The sequence below is a fragment of the Lissotriton vulgaris genome, chromosome 4_1, assembly GCF_964263255.1.
Source record: "Lissotriton vulgaris chromosome 4_1, aLisVul1.2, whole genome shotgun sequence".
Classification (NCBI taxonomy): domain Eukaryota; kingdom Metazoa; phylum Chordata; class Amphibia; order Caudata; family Salamandridae; genus Lissotriton; species Lissotriton vulgaris.
Genome location: NC_141691.1, coordinates 1,452,554,240 through 1,452,572,615, shown reverse-complemented (window position 1 = coordinate 1,452,572,615; position 18,376 = coordinate 1,452,554,240). Strand labels below are relative to the sequence as shown.

General features: G+C 43.3%; 1 protein-coding gene across 1 annotated transcript in view; it reads right to left on the bottom strand.

Annotated features, from left to right (window-relative positions):
- Nucleotides 1-18,376, bottom strand: part of LOC147724096 (desmoglein-2-like) — a 396,529-nt gene that overhangs the window by 27,111 nt on the left and 351,042 nt on the right. Inside the window, exon 14 of the mRNA XM_086965676.1 lies at nt 14,225-14,629. Within this exon, the coding sequence (XP_086821802.1) occupies nt 14,225-14,629 (405 nt within the window). The remainder of the gene's footprint in view (nt 1-14,224; nt 14,630-18,376) is intronic.

Here is an 18,376-nt window from a genome sequence, read left to right as displayed (position 1 = left end):
TTTGCTCCTGCTACGGTACATTGATGCCTTCTTGGAAGATTTCGTCCGGTATCGATGTCGATGATCGAGTCATAGTTCTTAGAGCCAGAAGGTCCCGTATTGTTTTCTTGAACAGAAATTGGCACAAGCTGGAAAGTCTTTGGCCTCGTGCTCGGGCGAAAAGCAGAGGTTACACACCTCGTGAAGATCAGCGTGTGGAAACTTGGATCCACATTGAGGCCACTTTTTGAAAGGAGTCCTTTCCATTTGCCAAAGGGCCTGATGGCGCAGATAGGCCTGAAGGCCTAAGTCGACGACCGGAATCAAGGAATTTAAGTTTGTAGAGATGCGCATCGAATGGGAAACGCGATCGAAACAATACCGAAGAATGGGTGAAGTATTGCGTGTCGATATGTAGTACGGTAATGACACAGAACTGGAGCGCGATAAACACATCAGAGCCCGATGGCGGCAAAAAAATAATCTGAAGATGGAGTCGATGCCCATGCGTACTATAGTCCATTGGAGTCACCACCTATCTCTTGACTTCCAAAGACTTCTTACACGACAACAACAAAGTGAAAACATCCGGTCCCAACACCAGATGACGATCTATGCATAGTCTGTAAACTGTAGTTCATCTGCCTCGAACACACAGTTTAACTGGAAAGGCTTCCTTTTTCCGAGCTCAACTCGAGTTCGAAAAATAGGCCCAGAGAACTGATCAACATTATTAGAAAACAAACTACCTCTACCCCTCCTAAACTATTGGCCTCAATAGAGAGATGTGAGGAAATTGCTAACTTCTTCACAGGTAAAATCTGGTATACAACTGTTACCACGGATTTTTTACAACGCATACCATTACCACGCATACATTTACAACGCTGGTCATTTTACAACGCTTACCTTTACATCGCAATACACTACAACGCACATACTATTACAATGCATACCATTACATCGTAAGTATTATTATAGGTAAGTTTAACATTTGTGGTGGTATTTGGTATGGGGTACAGGGGTATTTTTAGGTTTAAGGGCTGGGTTTGGGTTATGGGGTACAGGGGTATTTTTAGGTTTTAGGGCTGGGTTTGGGTTTTGGGGTACAGGGGTATTTTTAGGTTTTAGGGTTGGGTTTGGGTTTTGGGGCACAGGGGTATTTTTAGGTTTTAGGGCTGGGGTACAGGGGTATTTTTAGGTTTTAGGGCTGGGTTTTGGTTTTGGGGTACAGGGGTATTTTTAGGTTTTAGGGTTGGGTTTGGGTTTTGGGGTACAGGGGTATTTTTAGGTTTTAGGGCTGGGTTTGGGTTTTGGGGTACAGGGGAATTTTTAGGTTTTAGGGCTGGGTTTGGGTTTTGGGGTACAGGGGTATTTTTAGGTTTTAGGGCTGGGTTTGGGTTTTGGGGTACAGGGGTATTTTTAGGTTTTAGGGCTGGGTTTGGGTTTTGGGGTACAGGGGTATTTTTAGGTTTTAGGGCTGGGTTTGGGTTTTGAGGTACAGGGGTATTTTTAGGTTTTAGGGCTGGGTTTGGGTTTTGGGGTACAGGGGTATTTTTAGGTTTTAGGGCTGGGTTTGGGTTTTGGGGTACAGGGGTATTTTTAACATATTTACAAATAATAACATAAAAATTTCATTAAAATAATTATTTTATAATTTAATAATTATTAATTAAATTAAATATTACATAAATAATTATTTACAATATATATTAATATTATATACTTACCTATACTTACGTTGTAATGGTATGCGTTGTAATAGTATCTGCGTTGTAGTTTTTTGCGTTGTAATGGTATCCGTTGTAACATGACCTGCGTTGTAAAAAATCCGTGGTAATGGTATGCGTGCTAAAAGTACGCGTTGTAACATCATATATCCGTAAAATCTACAAAATTGACCAATCCTTCCATCTTCCTCTTGTCCTGTCCAGCCACCCCTATGCCCTTAACGCTACCAATAACTTGCCTCCCTCATTAACCCCTCTTCTACCTCTTAATCCTCCCACTTACTTTACCATCACAAACGCCTCCTGTGACAATCCTTCCAACGTTCATCGTAAATACAATGCCTTCGGGCATAATATTCGCTCTATGACTGAACTCGAAGTGTTCAACATCTCCTCTAAACTAAAACCATCATCGCACACTAAAGATCCTCTCCCTTCCAACGTTGTTCACAAACTAAACCACATGATTGCCCCGGTTTGGACCAATTCATCAACTCCTCCCTTGCCACTGGCTGCGTACCGGACTCCCTTCAACTCAGTCAAATCACACCCATTTTGAAAAACCTCTCTGCAGACCCCAATGATCTCAACAATCTCCGCCCTATATCTAACCTCCCACTTCCATCTAAAGACCTTGAAAAATGTGCTTTGCTCCAATTGGACAAACACATTTGCAATTTCTATTTACTCATCTGCCTTCAATCAGGTTTCAGAAAAGGTTGCAGTACAGAAACGGGTATGCTAAACATGGTTGATTAGATCCAAGGTTCCTTTGACCAAGATGAGACTTGCCTTCTTATACACTTTGACCTCTCTGCAGCCTTTGATACTGCTAACCACTCCTCCTTACTGAATTCACTTAAAGCCCGCTTTGACCTCAATGGTCAGGTCCTAAAATAGTTTGCCTCTTTCCTTCCACATAGAACGCAACAAATCAAAATCAAAGACTACCTCTCCAACCAGACACCTGTATCCCTGGGCATCCCCCAGGGCTCTATTCTCTCCCCCTCCCTCTTTATGGAACCCCTTACCCTCCTCTTGAAAGAAGCAGGAATCAACTACCAACTCTATGCCGATGATACCCAACTCTACTACAAGATTAGATCCCACTCGGACATACTTCCACTCTATCACACGGAGTAAAATCCAAGCCTGGTTCTTCTCTAACTACCTCAAACTTAACCCTAAAATTATCCTCTTTTCTCAAAAAAACAACCGACTCCCATCCAAAGCTGGATCACGGACCTTAATGCCTTCAATTGCCCGCTCTCGGTATCCAACTCCGCAAAATCACTCGGTTTCACTCTTGATAAAAAGCTTACTCTCAGTGACCATATAGAAAATTTGGCTAAAAGGAGCCCTTTTCATCCTCCGATGCCTCAAGAAAATAAAACCCTTCATTCCAACAGAGGACTTTAAATGGGTGGTCCAATCTCAAGTTTTGTCTAAACTCGACTATGGCGACGCTATCCTTACCGGAACCCCTAAAGTACACTTTGCCCCCCTGAGAGCGGTTCTCCACCTGGGGACAAGGCTCACCACTGACTGTAAAAGATTTGGTCACATCTCTCCTTTCCTCAAAGCCCTCAGCTGACTTCCCATTGAAGGAAGATGCCACTGCAAAACAGCATGCATTAAACACAAAACTCTTTACCAGGAAACCCCCTCATACCTTACAAAGAGACTAAACAAAGCAGGGTGCTCCCAACCGATGAGAAGCACTAATACTCTCCTCCTCCTTATCCCCCGCTGTTTAAAAAGAAATCCACCCAATCTCGCTCCTTCTCCGGGAACGTCCCGAACATCTGGAACTCTCTCTCAACGGACTTGCGCAGTGACCCCTCCTACTTCAGCTTTAAAAAAAGATCTTAAATCCTACCTCCTCAACCAATACTTTGGTCTCTCCTCCTTTGGTGATCCTTAGAGTCCCCCCTTTCTCCACCCCTCGTCCCACATCACAATCCTCCTCTCCTAATGTTGATCTCCTTCCCCCCTCAACCCCCTCCCCACATCCTCTTTCTATGTCCACCCCATCACTTTCCTCGATGTCTTCCCACCATTTTCTCTCTTCTACCCCTTAAACCTGTTCTCCTCCACTTATACTACTAAACTGCCTATTTCACGTTACCCCATCCAGACTTTTAGCCCCCTACCTTACTAAACCGCTTGAGCCCCACCTGCATATTTTTGTCTCGTTCATAAATCTGCCTCTCTTTATTCCCTCCTCTCATGTTAATTTGCTCTTCTCCGTCCCACTTTTTTAGAATTTGAATTTGTCTTAATTGATGTTCAACTGTCCTACCCTCCTCCCCCCCTCTTCATGTTCAACTGCCTCACCTTTTTCCCTCCTCATGTAAATTGCTCTTCCCCATCCTTTTTATAATTTGATTTTTTGGTTTTAATTGACCATGTCTGACCCTTATACCCCCTCTCATTTTAATCTCTTCCCCCTTTCCTTTTGTTATTTCATACTTATGTTTGGTGCTGTAATTGACTGTTATGTTTTACCCTGACCAAATGTTTAATATTTCTTCTACTGCTTTTCGCTCCTGTAAAGCGCTCTGATACTCACGGGTCTAGCCAGTGCTATATAAAACCTTTCAAATAAACTGGCATCCTGTGTTCCAAGAGGGAACTAAGGTTGCTTCCCTCAGGTTGCTGGGGATAAGACCTCCGTTATGCTTATACAATGGGTTGTCTGTGGTTGTTGCTGTGAGGCATGCAATGTCTCCCTCAAAAGGCGAAGCCTCTTGAGAAGCTGCAAATCTTCTGAAAAAGCAGATAGCCTCTTTGCTGCTCTACAGCATGGGTGTTAGTTTTAAGTACTTCCATTACGATGTTCGCTTTAGTTACACCAGAGGTTGCTTTTTTATGATGGATTGATAAGCTGTGACCACAGACGAAGATAACCCAGCTGGGCAATACAGCTCCAATTCTGTTGAGGAATCCACACTACTATCACCTCTAAAACCTGCAAAATCTAGTTTAGTGTCAGACTTCTCATCCCCATCATATGTATTTTGGCATGGTTCGGCCCTACTCCATGAGGTGCAATGAGGCGGGTCTTGAAGGTTGAGGCGCAGATGGTGTCAGTTGTTGAGCTAGACAAGTAGACATGGGCCCAGCTCATTATGTTTTTTATGGCGCCAAAGAAAGCAGTGGATCAGGCAAGAAGCCTGATGCAATCATTAGAGGTGGTGCAGTAGAGTGTGGCATCATGCCCGAAGAGGGTGCTGATGACGTAGCCAAAATCTGGGCTCAAGTAACCGACAGCAATGCAAATGAGCAAATGGAGATGCAAGATTTGGCGTCAGGAGGACTCCTTAGGCGTGTCCCATTAGAACAATGGGGCCAGCAGGCGGTCCAGAGGTGACCATGTCATGAAGAAGAATGACATCAAATATAACTTCATAAAGTGCTGGATAATTTCCTGGAGCTCAGAACTCTTGAGTAGGGCTGTCTGGGCTGGGGCCTTGAGCTCGGTGACACAATAGTCTGTCCAGGATTGGAGTCCGATCTGAGGAAGCGCACATACCGGATACACTTTGGGGTCCTTTACAAGATCCGTCTCCAAAGAAAGCAGTTGCAGGAAAGGCTAGCAGTTTCAGAACCTATTTTTGGTAGAGAAGCGCTTTTTCCTTTAGAACCTATGTTTCAAGGACTTTAAAAACTGTGGCGATTGCAGGTTCCTGCAGGTACCTGGACTTTGGCCTCAATGTTCTTGTTCTGTGACATTTGTCCTGAGTACAGGCCATGAACATCTTGGCAATTTGCTCTATTATTGCCTTGGGGAGCTTGCTGCAACAGGAACAGCATGGCTTGACATTGTGGTCTGATCTCAAGGCCCCAGAGAAAATTTCATGTGGATCCCTAATGGAAATGAGTCCATCAGAGTTTGTCCGTGGCTTAACCCTGACCTTTTATGGGGGAGAAATGCGAATATCTGCAACAGGAAAAGAGACTTGTAGAAAAGAGGTCTATAAACGTCAACATATCTCCTGAGGGGAGAGGAGCTCTGGATTCCTACTAATGGCACAAAAAAGGGAAACTGAATCAGTACCGGGATGCTTTGTGGCTCCAGTGACATAATGAGGATGCCATTTCCAGTGTCAAAGTGGCGATATTGAAACGTTTCCAGATTCAGTCTACCTTCTAGGATATTCAGAAAGTGTGGAATCCACAACCAGAATAATCAATCAAATTTATTTTATGTAAACGTCATTTCAATGTGGGAGGAGGTGGTCAAATTCCCACGAGCTGAGAGCACAATACAAGCATGCATTTACTCTGTGCAATGAAGTCTTTTCTCTCACCAAGAACCTTAATGTTTTTACTGCTTGGACGGAAGAGAGATGCTCGATAAGCCACACTATGTTGTTTCAGGACTCAAATCCTTTGAATCCATATAGGATAATCTTTGGCATTTGCACTAGTAACAAATGTTTCTTTTTTACTTGAAAGGCATGCTTGCAGAAGAGACACTCACAGACACCTGGTAGGGTTTGAAAACGTATCTCCATTCAGACACACCTCACACAATATGACTTTACTTAATTAGGTTGAACAAAAGAAAGGACAAACAACAATGTCCAGTCCCAGATTAAGAAAAGAAAAATTCTTACCTTTGTGTAACTCCAGTTCTCCAACATTTAAATTTTTTGTACATTCACATGCCTTAATGAATTGCTGTTGTAAAGCAGTTACCAGTATTAAAATGACCATAGACACAACTGCAGTGTTTGTTTAGCAGTGTATCCACCTCATACAAAACATCCCAGACATCAAGTAATGAGGTGGAGGTGTGGAGAGCTCTACTCACCCAGAGGTCACAATATATCAGATTTCATAGCACAATTGTGAAGGATACATAGAACACCCAGAGAGACTGACTGGAGAATGAGGGAGGGTGGAATATTAATCTATAAAAGGCACCAAAGCTGGAGTTACAACTAAAGTCTTTTCCTGCTTTGGATCTTTCATAGATTCATATGTTTTAATAACAGCAAACAGGATATAAATAAAGCGACAGGTTACAAAGACCTGCTTGACCTACTGAGGAGTTGGCTGCTCCAGGCACAGAGGCATTAGTACTTATTGAAAGTGTGCCTACCTTTCTATGTGGATTTACACCAAATGTCTTACATACTTACTCCAGCGTACAGTGAAGCAGTCTTCACAATGATTCTTGCGGAATGCGCCATCACTCTGCTTTGATGCAGGCACTTATCTTTACTGTGGCAAAAAATAATTGAGGCTGTCAACGGGACATCCCTTGCTTAAATAATGGATGAACCCAGACTGTTTAGATAAAGGAAATTATGAACTCACCCTAAGGGCAAAAGCCTTCGTGTTGTCCACGTAGAACTTGAGGTATCAAAGGTCTTTCTGCTGACACAGATGAGTTGGAAAAGAAAGAATGAAGAATAAGCAACTAATTTAGATTAAATTCTGATGGGACAGTGGGCATGAAATTAGGGATGGTGAGCAAGATGACCTTGTTCTTTGAAAAAAAACATTGAGGTACAGCTCTTGAATTGCGAATATCCATAGCTTTCCAACTCTCCTCACTGAAATGGAAGCTAATAACGAAAGACACCCAACATGTATTTATTTGTGCTCTATGGATTGGTTGAGAGAGTCAGACTTCACACTTCAAGTAACTTCTTTGGCACAGCATGATAAAAAGCCATATAAAGTTTCCTAATAAAATTAAAGATTCTTTGGAAGAATAAAGATGATGATTTGTTAGTTCTCCTAAATATCGAGCATTTGAGACTTCCTGTGCCAGGTTCAATAAGTATATTGGTTCTTGATGGGGCTGCATAAAGTAGGATTACATCTTGTATACTAGCACCGCATACAGAAGTGCTTCCATTTAGTGGCATAAGTCTTTGCTGTAGCAGGTGCTCGTAATTGTGCCAATTTCTCACTACTATCAGCAGAGATAATCGAACTCTAAGTGGAATGCAACGAAGCAGTTTAGCTGAGTGACTTCTGGTTGTCTTGGAGGACCTGTCCATTAGATCTGGACAGGTGCTTGGGATGGTCCTTGAACTGCATTGGTGGACATTTTGACAGTCTCACCAGGTCCCTGTACCAGGATGGGCAACCGCCACAGTGAGTGTAAGAAACCAGGCTATTTTGCAGATGCCCCCCACTATTTGCCCTTATTTGGATGACTAGATGCTGGTTTTTGACTGACAGTGCACTCATGCCTACAAATTAGGCCCCAGTGCCAGAGTTCTCCCACTAGAACTGATGTGTGAATTGGTAATCCCAATTGGCGAAGTACTTTAACCCCCTTAAAAGTCCCTTGCATATGGTACCAGTGGTACCCAGGGGATGGGTGTTAAATTGGTCAATGGGCCTTAAGCAGCGTTTGTGCTACCCTGAGTGACCCAAGTAAACTACTGACAGCAGGCCTGCCATTGCAGACCGTAGGAGCAGTATAAACTGATCTAAATCTACTTTGCCCTCACCATGTGTGCCAAAGTCAATGCACTATTTTTAATATGTGCCAGTCACCCCTAAGAAAGGCCTCCTAAAGCCCATGAGGGGCTTGCATTACATTAAAGGTATGGACATGTAAGTGCAACATATAGTGGCCTTTACCATTTAAGGACACTATAAGTGATAGACGGACCATAGAACAACATTGTGGAGAAGTGTGGCTCACTGGTTAGAGCAGGCAGACCCTGAAGCAGAGGTCAGACCCGGGACCAGGGTTCGAATCCCGACGCGGCAGGGCGTTGAGCTCAAATGTCCACGGACTCGATAATTCTCGCTTCGGTGCCTGACCTAATCATGGGTTCACACTCTGCAACTCTGGGCATTAAGCTTGCTTAATCTCCACAACGGCCCCCTCGCGGCGGGATGCCTGGCTTTCACCTTGGGGATGCCCTGTAGGGGCTATCTCATAGGGAAAAACCAGGACGGGTTCCCAAGGCAAGCGCGGAGATACCCCTCTGGGGGTCGATTCTGGCGCTATATAAGAAATATAATAATAATAATAATAATGGGCTGGCACACAGGGCAAACCAGAGGTTGGCAGCGCCATTATGATACCCCTTAAATATTGGTATCAAACAACAGGCCTCATCCTCCCTGAATTGATTCCCATGTCAAGGACGATGTGGCATGCACCCAGGTAGAAAGGTTGCCAACCTGGTTACCCCAGCCTTTCCTGTGCTCTGGCTGGCAGCCCACGCTTGCTGGCACAGAGACAGGAATCTGACCCCCTAGCAGGGGGTGTTAACTCTCCCAGGAGTTAGACACAATAGCCCGGACGAGAAGGCAGTCACACCTCCCTCCGTGACAGGATGGCTAATGAAGTGACACATCAAGGTGCTGCGCTTCAAAGCCTTCACCGCCGGTGATATGCACCAGGCTGCCTCCCACAGGAGGAAACAGCCTGCCCCCAGGCACATTGGCACCCAGGACCATTAGGTATTTAGGAGATGTACATAGCAAGAAGGCTAGCCACATTTCTAGGGTTGGCTGCTTGGTCTGTACAGCATAGGAAGGTTTCTACCATTTTTAAAAGTAGTAGATTCGAGGGTTGCGGGTAGAAAATGTGACACACACGCGAATGTGGTCACCCTAGGGACCGATTAGCTGCTTGGCTAGTAGCCCTTTGGCCACTTGCACACACACCCGAACACCCTTAAATGTAGGATTAAAGGGCTACCCTGCCACCAGCTCTGATCAGATTTGCAACAAAGGACACAGAAAGGGCCAGAGTCTGCAGAAACTAAAGACGTGATGCTCTGCACCAGTGCCAACCTTCCTGTAGCTGCACGACTGATTCATCCCCGACCAAATACTGGTCCCCTAAACAGAGGGACCCATTGAAGAGCCAAATGCAACTCTAGACACCCCCCCCCCCCCCCGGTACTAGTGGTCCAAAATCCAGATGATTTAGTGTATTGTGGGAACTGTTTTCCCTGCCTCCACAAAATTTCAGGAAGCTATTGTATTCCCATGAACTTCCGGACGCTGAAGTAACCATCCGCTGTAGTTACAGCTGACAAGCCTTATTGGTCACCACACCAGCAAAAAAACCTTCACTCAACACTACATCCAAATGGAACTCCATAAAACTTTTGTCTAACATCAGCAGCGTCCCAGTTGTTGAGATTTTGAGCCCGGTTCCCGCACAGCATCGTGTAAGCAGTTAAAGCAGTTCATCCACTGCTCACGTTCAGCACCAGGGACAGCCAGGACGACTCTGCATTTGAGCTCCACTGGGCAGGTACAATTGAACTGTCATGGCTTGGTTCTGGGACCCGCATCATCTTTACCCTCCTTGGGTTTCACTCAACGTGACCTGCCAGTGACCGAATGTCACACCACTGTTTGCCATTGACCGCAATGCAAAGGTTCTGCCGTATTGAACTGCTGTGATTTATGTTTTCTTTTAAAATCCGTAACTCTGGATATATGTATCTGATCATGTTCTTTTTGGTGTCTACATTAATATGCTGGCTTTAGGTCTCCGAGCAGGTTACCACTGCTGACAAAAGTAAAGTGCATGTGTTCTGTACCTAAATATGACAAATGGTTTAGCCATGATTGGCATATTTAGTTTACTCATAGAAAGTGCACTACCTGTGCCAAGGGCCTATAAATTAACTGCAACTAGTGGGTCTGTAGCACTGGTGGTGCCATCCTATTAAATAGCCCTTTAACGATGTATCATGCCTGCCACTGCAGAGTCTGTTTGTGCAGTTTTAAACTGCCATTTAGACCTGTCAAGTTCACCTACTTGCCTGTCCCAACCATTCCCTTTTATTACAAATAGATAACCCCTAGAGTGGGCCCTGGACAACCCATGGACAGGGGGCAGTGTATTTAAAAGGCAGGACAAGTGCTTTTAGTTGATATATCCCCTGGTAGCAAGGGCGGCTGGTGACCTTTGAAAGTGGTGGGGCGCAAACTGATTTGCATACTGCACCGTAGCGAGCGAGCGCAGCGAGCGATCCCGAACCCTATAACAGGGTTTTTTTAAAAAGAGAAGAAAAATTGTGCATTTTCAAGCAAATTTGAGAAACCAGGAAGGTTAATAAAGCCATTGTGAAAGTGCAGTTATTACATTAATAGATGGCATAACATAGGTAGCTGCTTCTTCAGTATAACCACAGAGCTTCATACATTCCGTCCTATTACGCTCAGGTGCTGAATTCAGACTATAAGACTTTCATGAAAATCTCAGCTCTAAGAGTAGAAGAAGTTACATCATGCACATGTTGTGATCTGCATCAGGTACAAGATAAGATTTAAAGGTGAGATTAAAGATTTAAAGGTTTAAGAGTTGTTCAGAGGAACAAGAACCTTTTATCTGTGAGGGACAATAAGTGTTGCATTTTACACAGTCATCACCTCTACCATGCTGAATAATGTCATTTTCTCTATCTTTCTGCAGCCTGTCTAGCATAATGTGTAAATTTCTTGCACAACATCATGTCATCATAAGCCATGTCTTCGACTATTTCATGGAGACATTATGTACATAAAAATAGAAACTGAAAGTAGCAAAAGGATCTCTCTGACAAAAGCAGTGGCTCACTGACCGATTTACATCATGCACATCTTGTGATCTGCATCAGGTACAAGATACATTTCTTGCACAACATCATGTCATCATAAGCCATGTCTTCGACTACTTCATAGAGACATTATGTACAAAAAAATAGAAATAGTCTACTCCTGCAGTGTCCACAAACACAATGTACTGAATACTTGCATGATGACTGGTTAACACAGCGCTACATTTATAAAAGGCGACGGCAAAGAGGCTAGTTCTTGTAAGAAAGGATGGCATGCTGGCTGGAGGGCTTGACAGCAAAATTCCTAAAAGTTTCAGTTATCCTGAATACTCCTCCTGACTTCCCCATTTGTGCTTTATGCCCCTAGACCATGCACATTAAAAGGTAGGTGAAGGAGTGCGGGGCTAGTGTGCACACCCTCCGCCTCCTTCGTAAGACATTCAAATGGATCCCCCTCGAACACCGAAGGACAGTCACTCACGCCCTGGTCATCAGCAGACTCGACTATGGCAACGCACTCTTCGCCGGAATAAACAACAACCTCATCCGCAAGCTACAGAACGCCGCCGCAAGACTGGTCCTCAAACTGCCAAAACACTGCCACATCTCCCAGCACCTGCGCACACTCCACTGGCTCCCCGTCGAGGCGAGAATCACCTTTAAGATGCTCACCCACGCACACAAGGGCCTCCACGGCACCGGACCAGCATACCTGAACAGCCGGCTCAAATTCCATGCACCCCAAAGGACCCTACGATCAGCCCAGCTCTCCTACGCCGAGGTCCCCCGCACCAGAAAGACCAGATCGGGAGGCCGCTCCTTCTCCTTCCCCACGGTCAAAGCATGGAACGCCCTTCCGCTCCAACTTACACAGACAACATCGCTCCCCATCTTCGCAAGAAACCTCAAAACCTGGCTCTTCGACAGACCCCCTCCTTGATGGAATGGAACCTGCACCCCCCCCCCCACCCCTAGCGCCTTGAGACCCTTACGGGTGAGTAGTTGCGCTTTAACAAACTCCTGATTGATTGAGTTGAGGAAGCAATTTTGAAGTTTATATCAGATCTTGCAAAGTTGGCATGAAGGCAACTGGTACATTGCTACTGACCGCTAGTAGGATACTTTTGCAGGTTATAAACTTCACAGTCCTGCTAAAAGTCTAAGTCTCCTTAATAAGCCTCTTCCTCGTACTCAGGATTGATGCAGACATCCAACTGCACACGACTATATACTGTATCCAAGTATTGTTCTTTGGCGCGATCAGCAGCCTGTTGCTCAAAATATAGATTTGCTTTTGCAACTGAGCAGAAGCCTTCAAAGGTGAATCCCAATAACCAGGCTGTGTTACCAACGGTAGCTAAAAAGGAAAAGAATTCATCAATGATGTGGTCGTAGTCAGCCAGGATGCTGGACCTGCCATTGTAGTCAACACTGTCACTTTCAATGGAATGTTTTGGGTAAATCACAGGACACAGCCTGAAGACTTCCCTAGCTAGACTGAGCTCAACTGGGACACACTCCATGACAGATGCTTTTCCGTTGTCGATGGAAGGTCTTCGCTGAAGGAGGTTTATGTAGGACTACAGAGACCAGTGGAAACGTGTGCCAGTTGTGCAATCAATCATTTTCTTAACAGCGAATAAGGTCCATGGAAAAGACACCAATGCAAAAAGGAGAGCATGCAGAGAGAGTTGTGGGGAAAAGCAAAATGAAACCTCAAAGAAGATTAAAGTAAGCCTAAGTTAATAATGAGAAGTCTATATGACAAATGAAGTGCCCCTGTGGGCATTTTGTTTACTAGAATTGTGGTCATCTGATCATTGCAGTGTATACACTGACTAGATGATGCCTCCCACCACTAAGGTGCACACCTACAGAAAGGTAAATTTGATATGGATACACTTTCAGACAGGAAACTTAGTAAAAGGTAACATTAATCCATTGTGAACATAGCAACCGCAGAAAGTGTCTCAGTTCTTTTCTCAAATAATTGGAGCTAGAAGATTTCAATGCAACAGCATGTTGGGGTGCCTTACCAGAAAAAAAGCTTGTAGATCCAATTCTAAGTAACGGACCTGCCCTGGTTTAAACATGGGTTGCATGGAGTTTTCCTGTCACATACTGCAGCAGCAGGAAGGACCTACATCTAAAGTAAACACTAACAGGACTGCAGGCACCTTTGTTGGGCATCTTGTATCACTTCTGGGCATAAGGCCTGGCAGAGTCTTTTCTGGCACAGCAAAGGGGACATTAGTCCTGCAAAGGGGAATTGCTAGAAAAAAACATGGGGTGCAAGTCAGAGGAAGACAGAGAGAAAAATATGCAAAAGAATGAGGAGGCATCAAATCCACGAGTGGCTGGATTGAACACATTTTTTCCACATTGTTCCAATATGCTTTCCGGCTCAAGGCTATTTGGACAGCAGGTATGCTGTTTATATTAGCAGGAGTCTATGTTAAAGTTTTCCTGTGGCTCTCAGTATTACACATCAGTCAGGCAAGGGATCCATCTGAGATTGTTTTGTCTGTCAACCCAAGTGAAAAATTATAAATGTTCTTTGAAAATCTTGCAAACTCTTTGAAAAGATTACAAGAAAAGATGACTGGTTGGAAAAAAACTGTTTGACTGCCACCAGAACAGCCTTAACGTTTTTGGAAATGCAAACTAAGACACACAATGTCAAAACTTATAACATAATACAATGACAAAACAAAGTTGAGGCTTCTAGTTCATGACTATCTAAAAAGAGTACCTTGGCTTTAGGAATCTGAAGAGAACCTTGTAATACCGGAACCACTCAACAACCTGAAAGCTCTTAAAAGATCCCCTTTTCCCCTAACGATTATTAGCATACCAAATACCATTGTAGACTCAGGCTCAGAGTAAGGGCAAATACATATTTTAACAGTTACAATCTGAATGTCTAACCAACATTAATTTGATTCAGGTATATTTATAGGCAATACTTACATCACTGAAGTATTCTTTAATGAAATTTTCTTGCAGAGCTCCTGCGCCACCAAAGTTTCCATTTGCCTCAATCCTTCCTCCTCCATAACTTCCAGCTCCATAGCTTTCTTCAGCGCCTGCACCCTTCATGCTGCTCCCTCCTCCTGCTATCATGACTCCACCTCCCACTGCTCCTGCACCTATTGCACCTCCTATTGCACCTCCAGCACTAAACGTGTTTCCAGCTGCACTTTGCAGAAGGTGTCCTTCCTCCCATCTTCTTTCCATCATACTGTGACCATGATTGTAAGTGCCTTTGATGCCATTATGATAGCCGTTGGATACCATTGTACCATCCTCCCATGCTTTTATGCCACCTCCAACACGGTTCGCATTATCTAGAACCTCCATGTGTGGTGGAACTGCCTATGGAACAAAGCAAGCAAAACAAAAAAAATGCAATGCGTTAAATTTCACTAAGTCTTCCTAAAACTGAATTCTTCATCATTGAGGATCACAGTATACACATAATATAGTGTAGCAGTAATTTCCAAATACATCTGATGCCTTTAATGTATAGGCAAAATGATTACAATGAAAGGGTAGTTCCCAGGTTATTATTAATTAAAACATAGCAGGTTTTCTGCTTAGAAGCAGCTCTTATTTACCCCCTTTCAAAAGTGAAGAAAGCAAACGTAAAATGTAACAGACATACCACCTCCCAATAGAAAAGAAGCCAACAGGTCTTGCCTATGTGAGATTTATTGGCTTTGATAAGGTTTTTAATTTTAAAGTTATGTTGGTGTGGTATGATATGGTATGTTATGTTATAGTCTGCCATTCAATAGTATGGTATGGCCTGTCATTGTAAAGAATGATACGGCTTATCATTGTAAAGTATGGTATGGTGTGTCATTGCATGGTATGGCCTATTATTGTATTGTGTAGTATAGTATGGCTTGTCATTGCAAAGTATGGTATGGTGTGTCATTGCATGGTATGGCCTATTATTACCGTATTTTCCGGCGTATAGGACGACCCGGCGTATAAGATGACCCCCTACTTTTCATGATGAAATGTAGGTTTCGTCCTATACTCGCCGTATAAGACGACCCCCACTTCCGCCGGCTGGAACCTTCTGAAGTCCCCTTTCCATGTCCATGAACTGAGCGCTAGTGACGCTCCTCTACTTCCGATGAACGTGAAAACGTGAGGATTATGGCGCCAGATCAGCGAATACACCGCTGTGTCTCTAGGATGAAGACGCGGGACTGCGCTGTGTCTCTAGGATGAAGACGCGGGACTGTACCGGTGAGTAACTGTGCACTAAATCATGTGCAATTTTTGATTAATGTAACCGGTAAACGTGGGAGTGGAGCGCGCGAGTAGAGCCCAGGTCATATTGGAGGGTTCCACGTCGGTGGAGCGTTGCTTCCACTCATCAAAATTTAGTGTCCGGCGTATAAGACGACCCCCGACTTTTGAAAACATTTGAAGGGGTTAAAAAGTCGTCTTATACGCCGGAAAATACGGTATATAGTGTAGTATGGTATGGCTTGTCATTGCAAAGTATGGTATGTTATGTTAAAGAGACTCAGAGCGCTCAGCTACTCAAGAGTGTCCCTGGTATGGCCTGTTATTCTATAGTATGGTACTGTTTGTCATTATATGGTATGGTTTGTGATGGTATGGTATGGTTTGTGATGGTATGGTATGGTATGCTATAGCCTGCTATTGTATAGTATAACATGTTATGGTATTGCTTGTGATTGTATAATGCGGTATGGTATAGTCTGTTATTGTTTAGTATGGTATGATATGGTAAAGCATTTTAGGAAGGACTTGCATTGTGTTTTAAAGACATTATTGTTATGTTGGTTTAAACTGGTCGTGGGGACAAATGGAATGATCTTTCAAAATATAAGAATCTAAAATTGGGCAGATACAAGTCATCTTTTTCAGGAGGAAAGAGGCAAAGCAAAAGGCAGAAGGAGAGCAGTCAAAAAGGGACAAAAGGTTAAAAGAAATATAAGGGTTTCCTTTTTAGTAATTAAACCTAACATCCTATAAGGGCATGCACAGTAAAAGCAGAAGGGGAGTCCTGGAGCAAAAAGAAATGTTTAATAAATATGCACACAGGACAAAGCCAATAAGTCTATCCTTTGAGACCTACTGGCTTTGCTAATGGTTTTGGTCATTTTGCACAGCATCATCCGCCAGGAAGGGAGTACGCAAGAATCTGCAAGTGTGCCAAAAAAGGGGTTGGGAGTCCCTGGTAGTGGATTAGACGCATGAGGTGGATTCTAGACTACAATGCCTTGGTATTCGGTGCATCAACATTTAATAGCATCTGCTACAAGTTTGAGCGACCTTTTGGGAACTAGCACTCACTCTTTTACAAATTATGTACTGACTAGATGATGTCCAGGGTGGCCTCTGTCCAGGCAGGATTCCTGAATCTAACATTGGCCTTGTTATACGTTTTGAGCATAGTAGCAAACGCTGGCAGTGTGAATGCACTTTTATTAGACAAATCAAGCTGCATTTGACACAGTTGACTATGGCAGTGTTTCCCAAACAGTCGGTCGCAAGCAAATTTTCGGTGAGTTGAGAAAGTCCAAGCAATAAATAAAGATGCCTTTAAATTCTGTGTTTATCTTTTCACACTTGCTTCCTTCAAAGACAGAGGTCAAATGTCAGGCTACGACTTCTGAAAATTGATGCTTATTTTTTAAAATGGCATTGGTGTTTTTTTTTTTATCAGACTGCAAAGTGAAAGGAGTTTTTGAATTGAATTGTGACAATCTTGTTCGAGTACAGGGAGAGTGAATAAAAAGGTAGAATGTTGTTTTTTTGCAACACACAACAAACTAAAAATACTTGTAAATGAAACATATCTAGTTAGGAAAGCAAATATGAACCATTTTTTTTTAAATTCCGAAGTATGCCGGAAATCGAGAAATTAATAGGAAGAAAACAAATCGAGACACTCTACTTGCTGATGCATAAATCATAGAAACTCCCAGAAACCAGATTTCTACACATTACCATTTGTGTACCGTAGAGTTTTATCAGTACAACTGTACGTTAGTTGCAATTTCAATGGAAAAAAGTGTTGTCTGTACAGGACAATGTGCTTATACACGATGCTTAATTTATATTTGAAATAAATCACCTCTCATGTCTTGTTCTGACAAGCATTGAAAATGCAATAGGTCTCGCCTTCAAGTTAAAGCTATTTGCTTTGCTAATGGTATTGTAAAGCAAAGCAAATGGCTTTAGCTTAATAAATGGCGAGACCTATTGCATTTTCAATGCTTGTTTTTTATGAGTGATCTTTGCACTTTTTGGCAGCCTTTCCTTATCAGGGAGGCTGGTCCCCAAGCCTGCCAAAATGCCCTTGTGACAACTTGTCTCAGCAAAGTAGTATTCATCTTCCATTATTTTGCACCTTATGTAGCACTGCACGGAAACGATTTTTAGTCTGAAACCTACAGGCATCTACTATGGTAAGGTATGATAGATCTGCAACGTCGTGAGACACACGAAATGTGATGTGCAGTATTACATTTTACATGCACAATTTTAGCAGTGAGGATAAGGTACAAATTGGTGCAATGAATAATATTTGCACTTTTTAATCCCTCTGGATGTTAATGGATTTTAAATCAGTTGACTTTATTAAAAAAAAATCCTGAGCTATTAATATTGGATGAATTATTATGTATGCACAAGTCGAGTGTATTCTGACCTGAAATAGCGAGTTTGCAATGTAACTTTTATGTAATTTTTCAGAATAAAGTTGTTTTTGAGTTTCAGACCGGTTTTCTCTTGAAGTGTATATTGTACTTTAGTATGGCGTTCCGGAGTCTTATAAATTCGATCTCTCACCTTCCAGGGTATTGTGTATTGTCTGCTGTGGAGTCCAGTGTGAGGTAAGTGCTTGGCTGCAGTGTTTGAACCAAAGTGGTATAGGGTAAAGCACACATGTTGCATTGAATCACGCGTATATCTTTACATAGCTCTCCCGGTCTGTGTGCATGAGGGGTCCGCGCTCCTTGCAGTGGTCGGGTTGTAAAGTGTATCCGCGCAGTAGTGCCAGGAAGAACAAAAAACCTGCAGACAAAACAATGTCATGAAAAGGTTGGCAATGCCGGGGAACCTGCTGGGCCA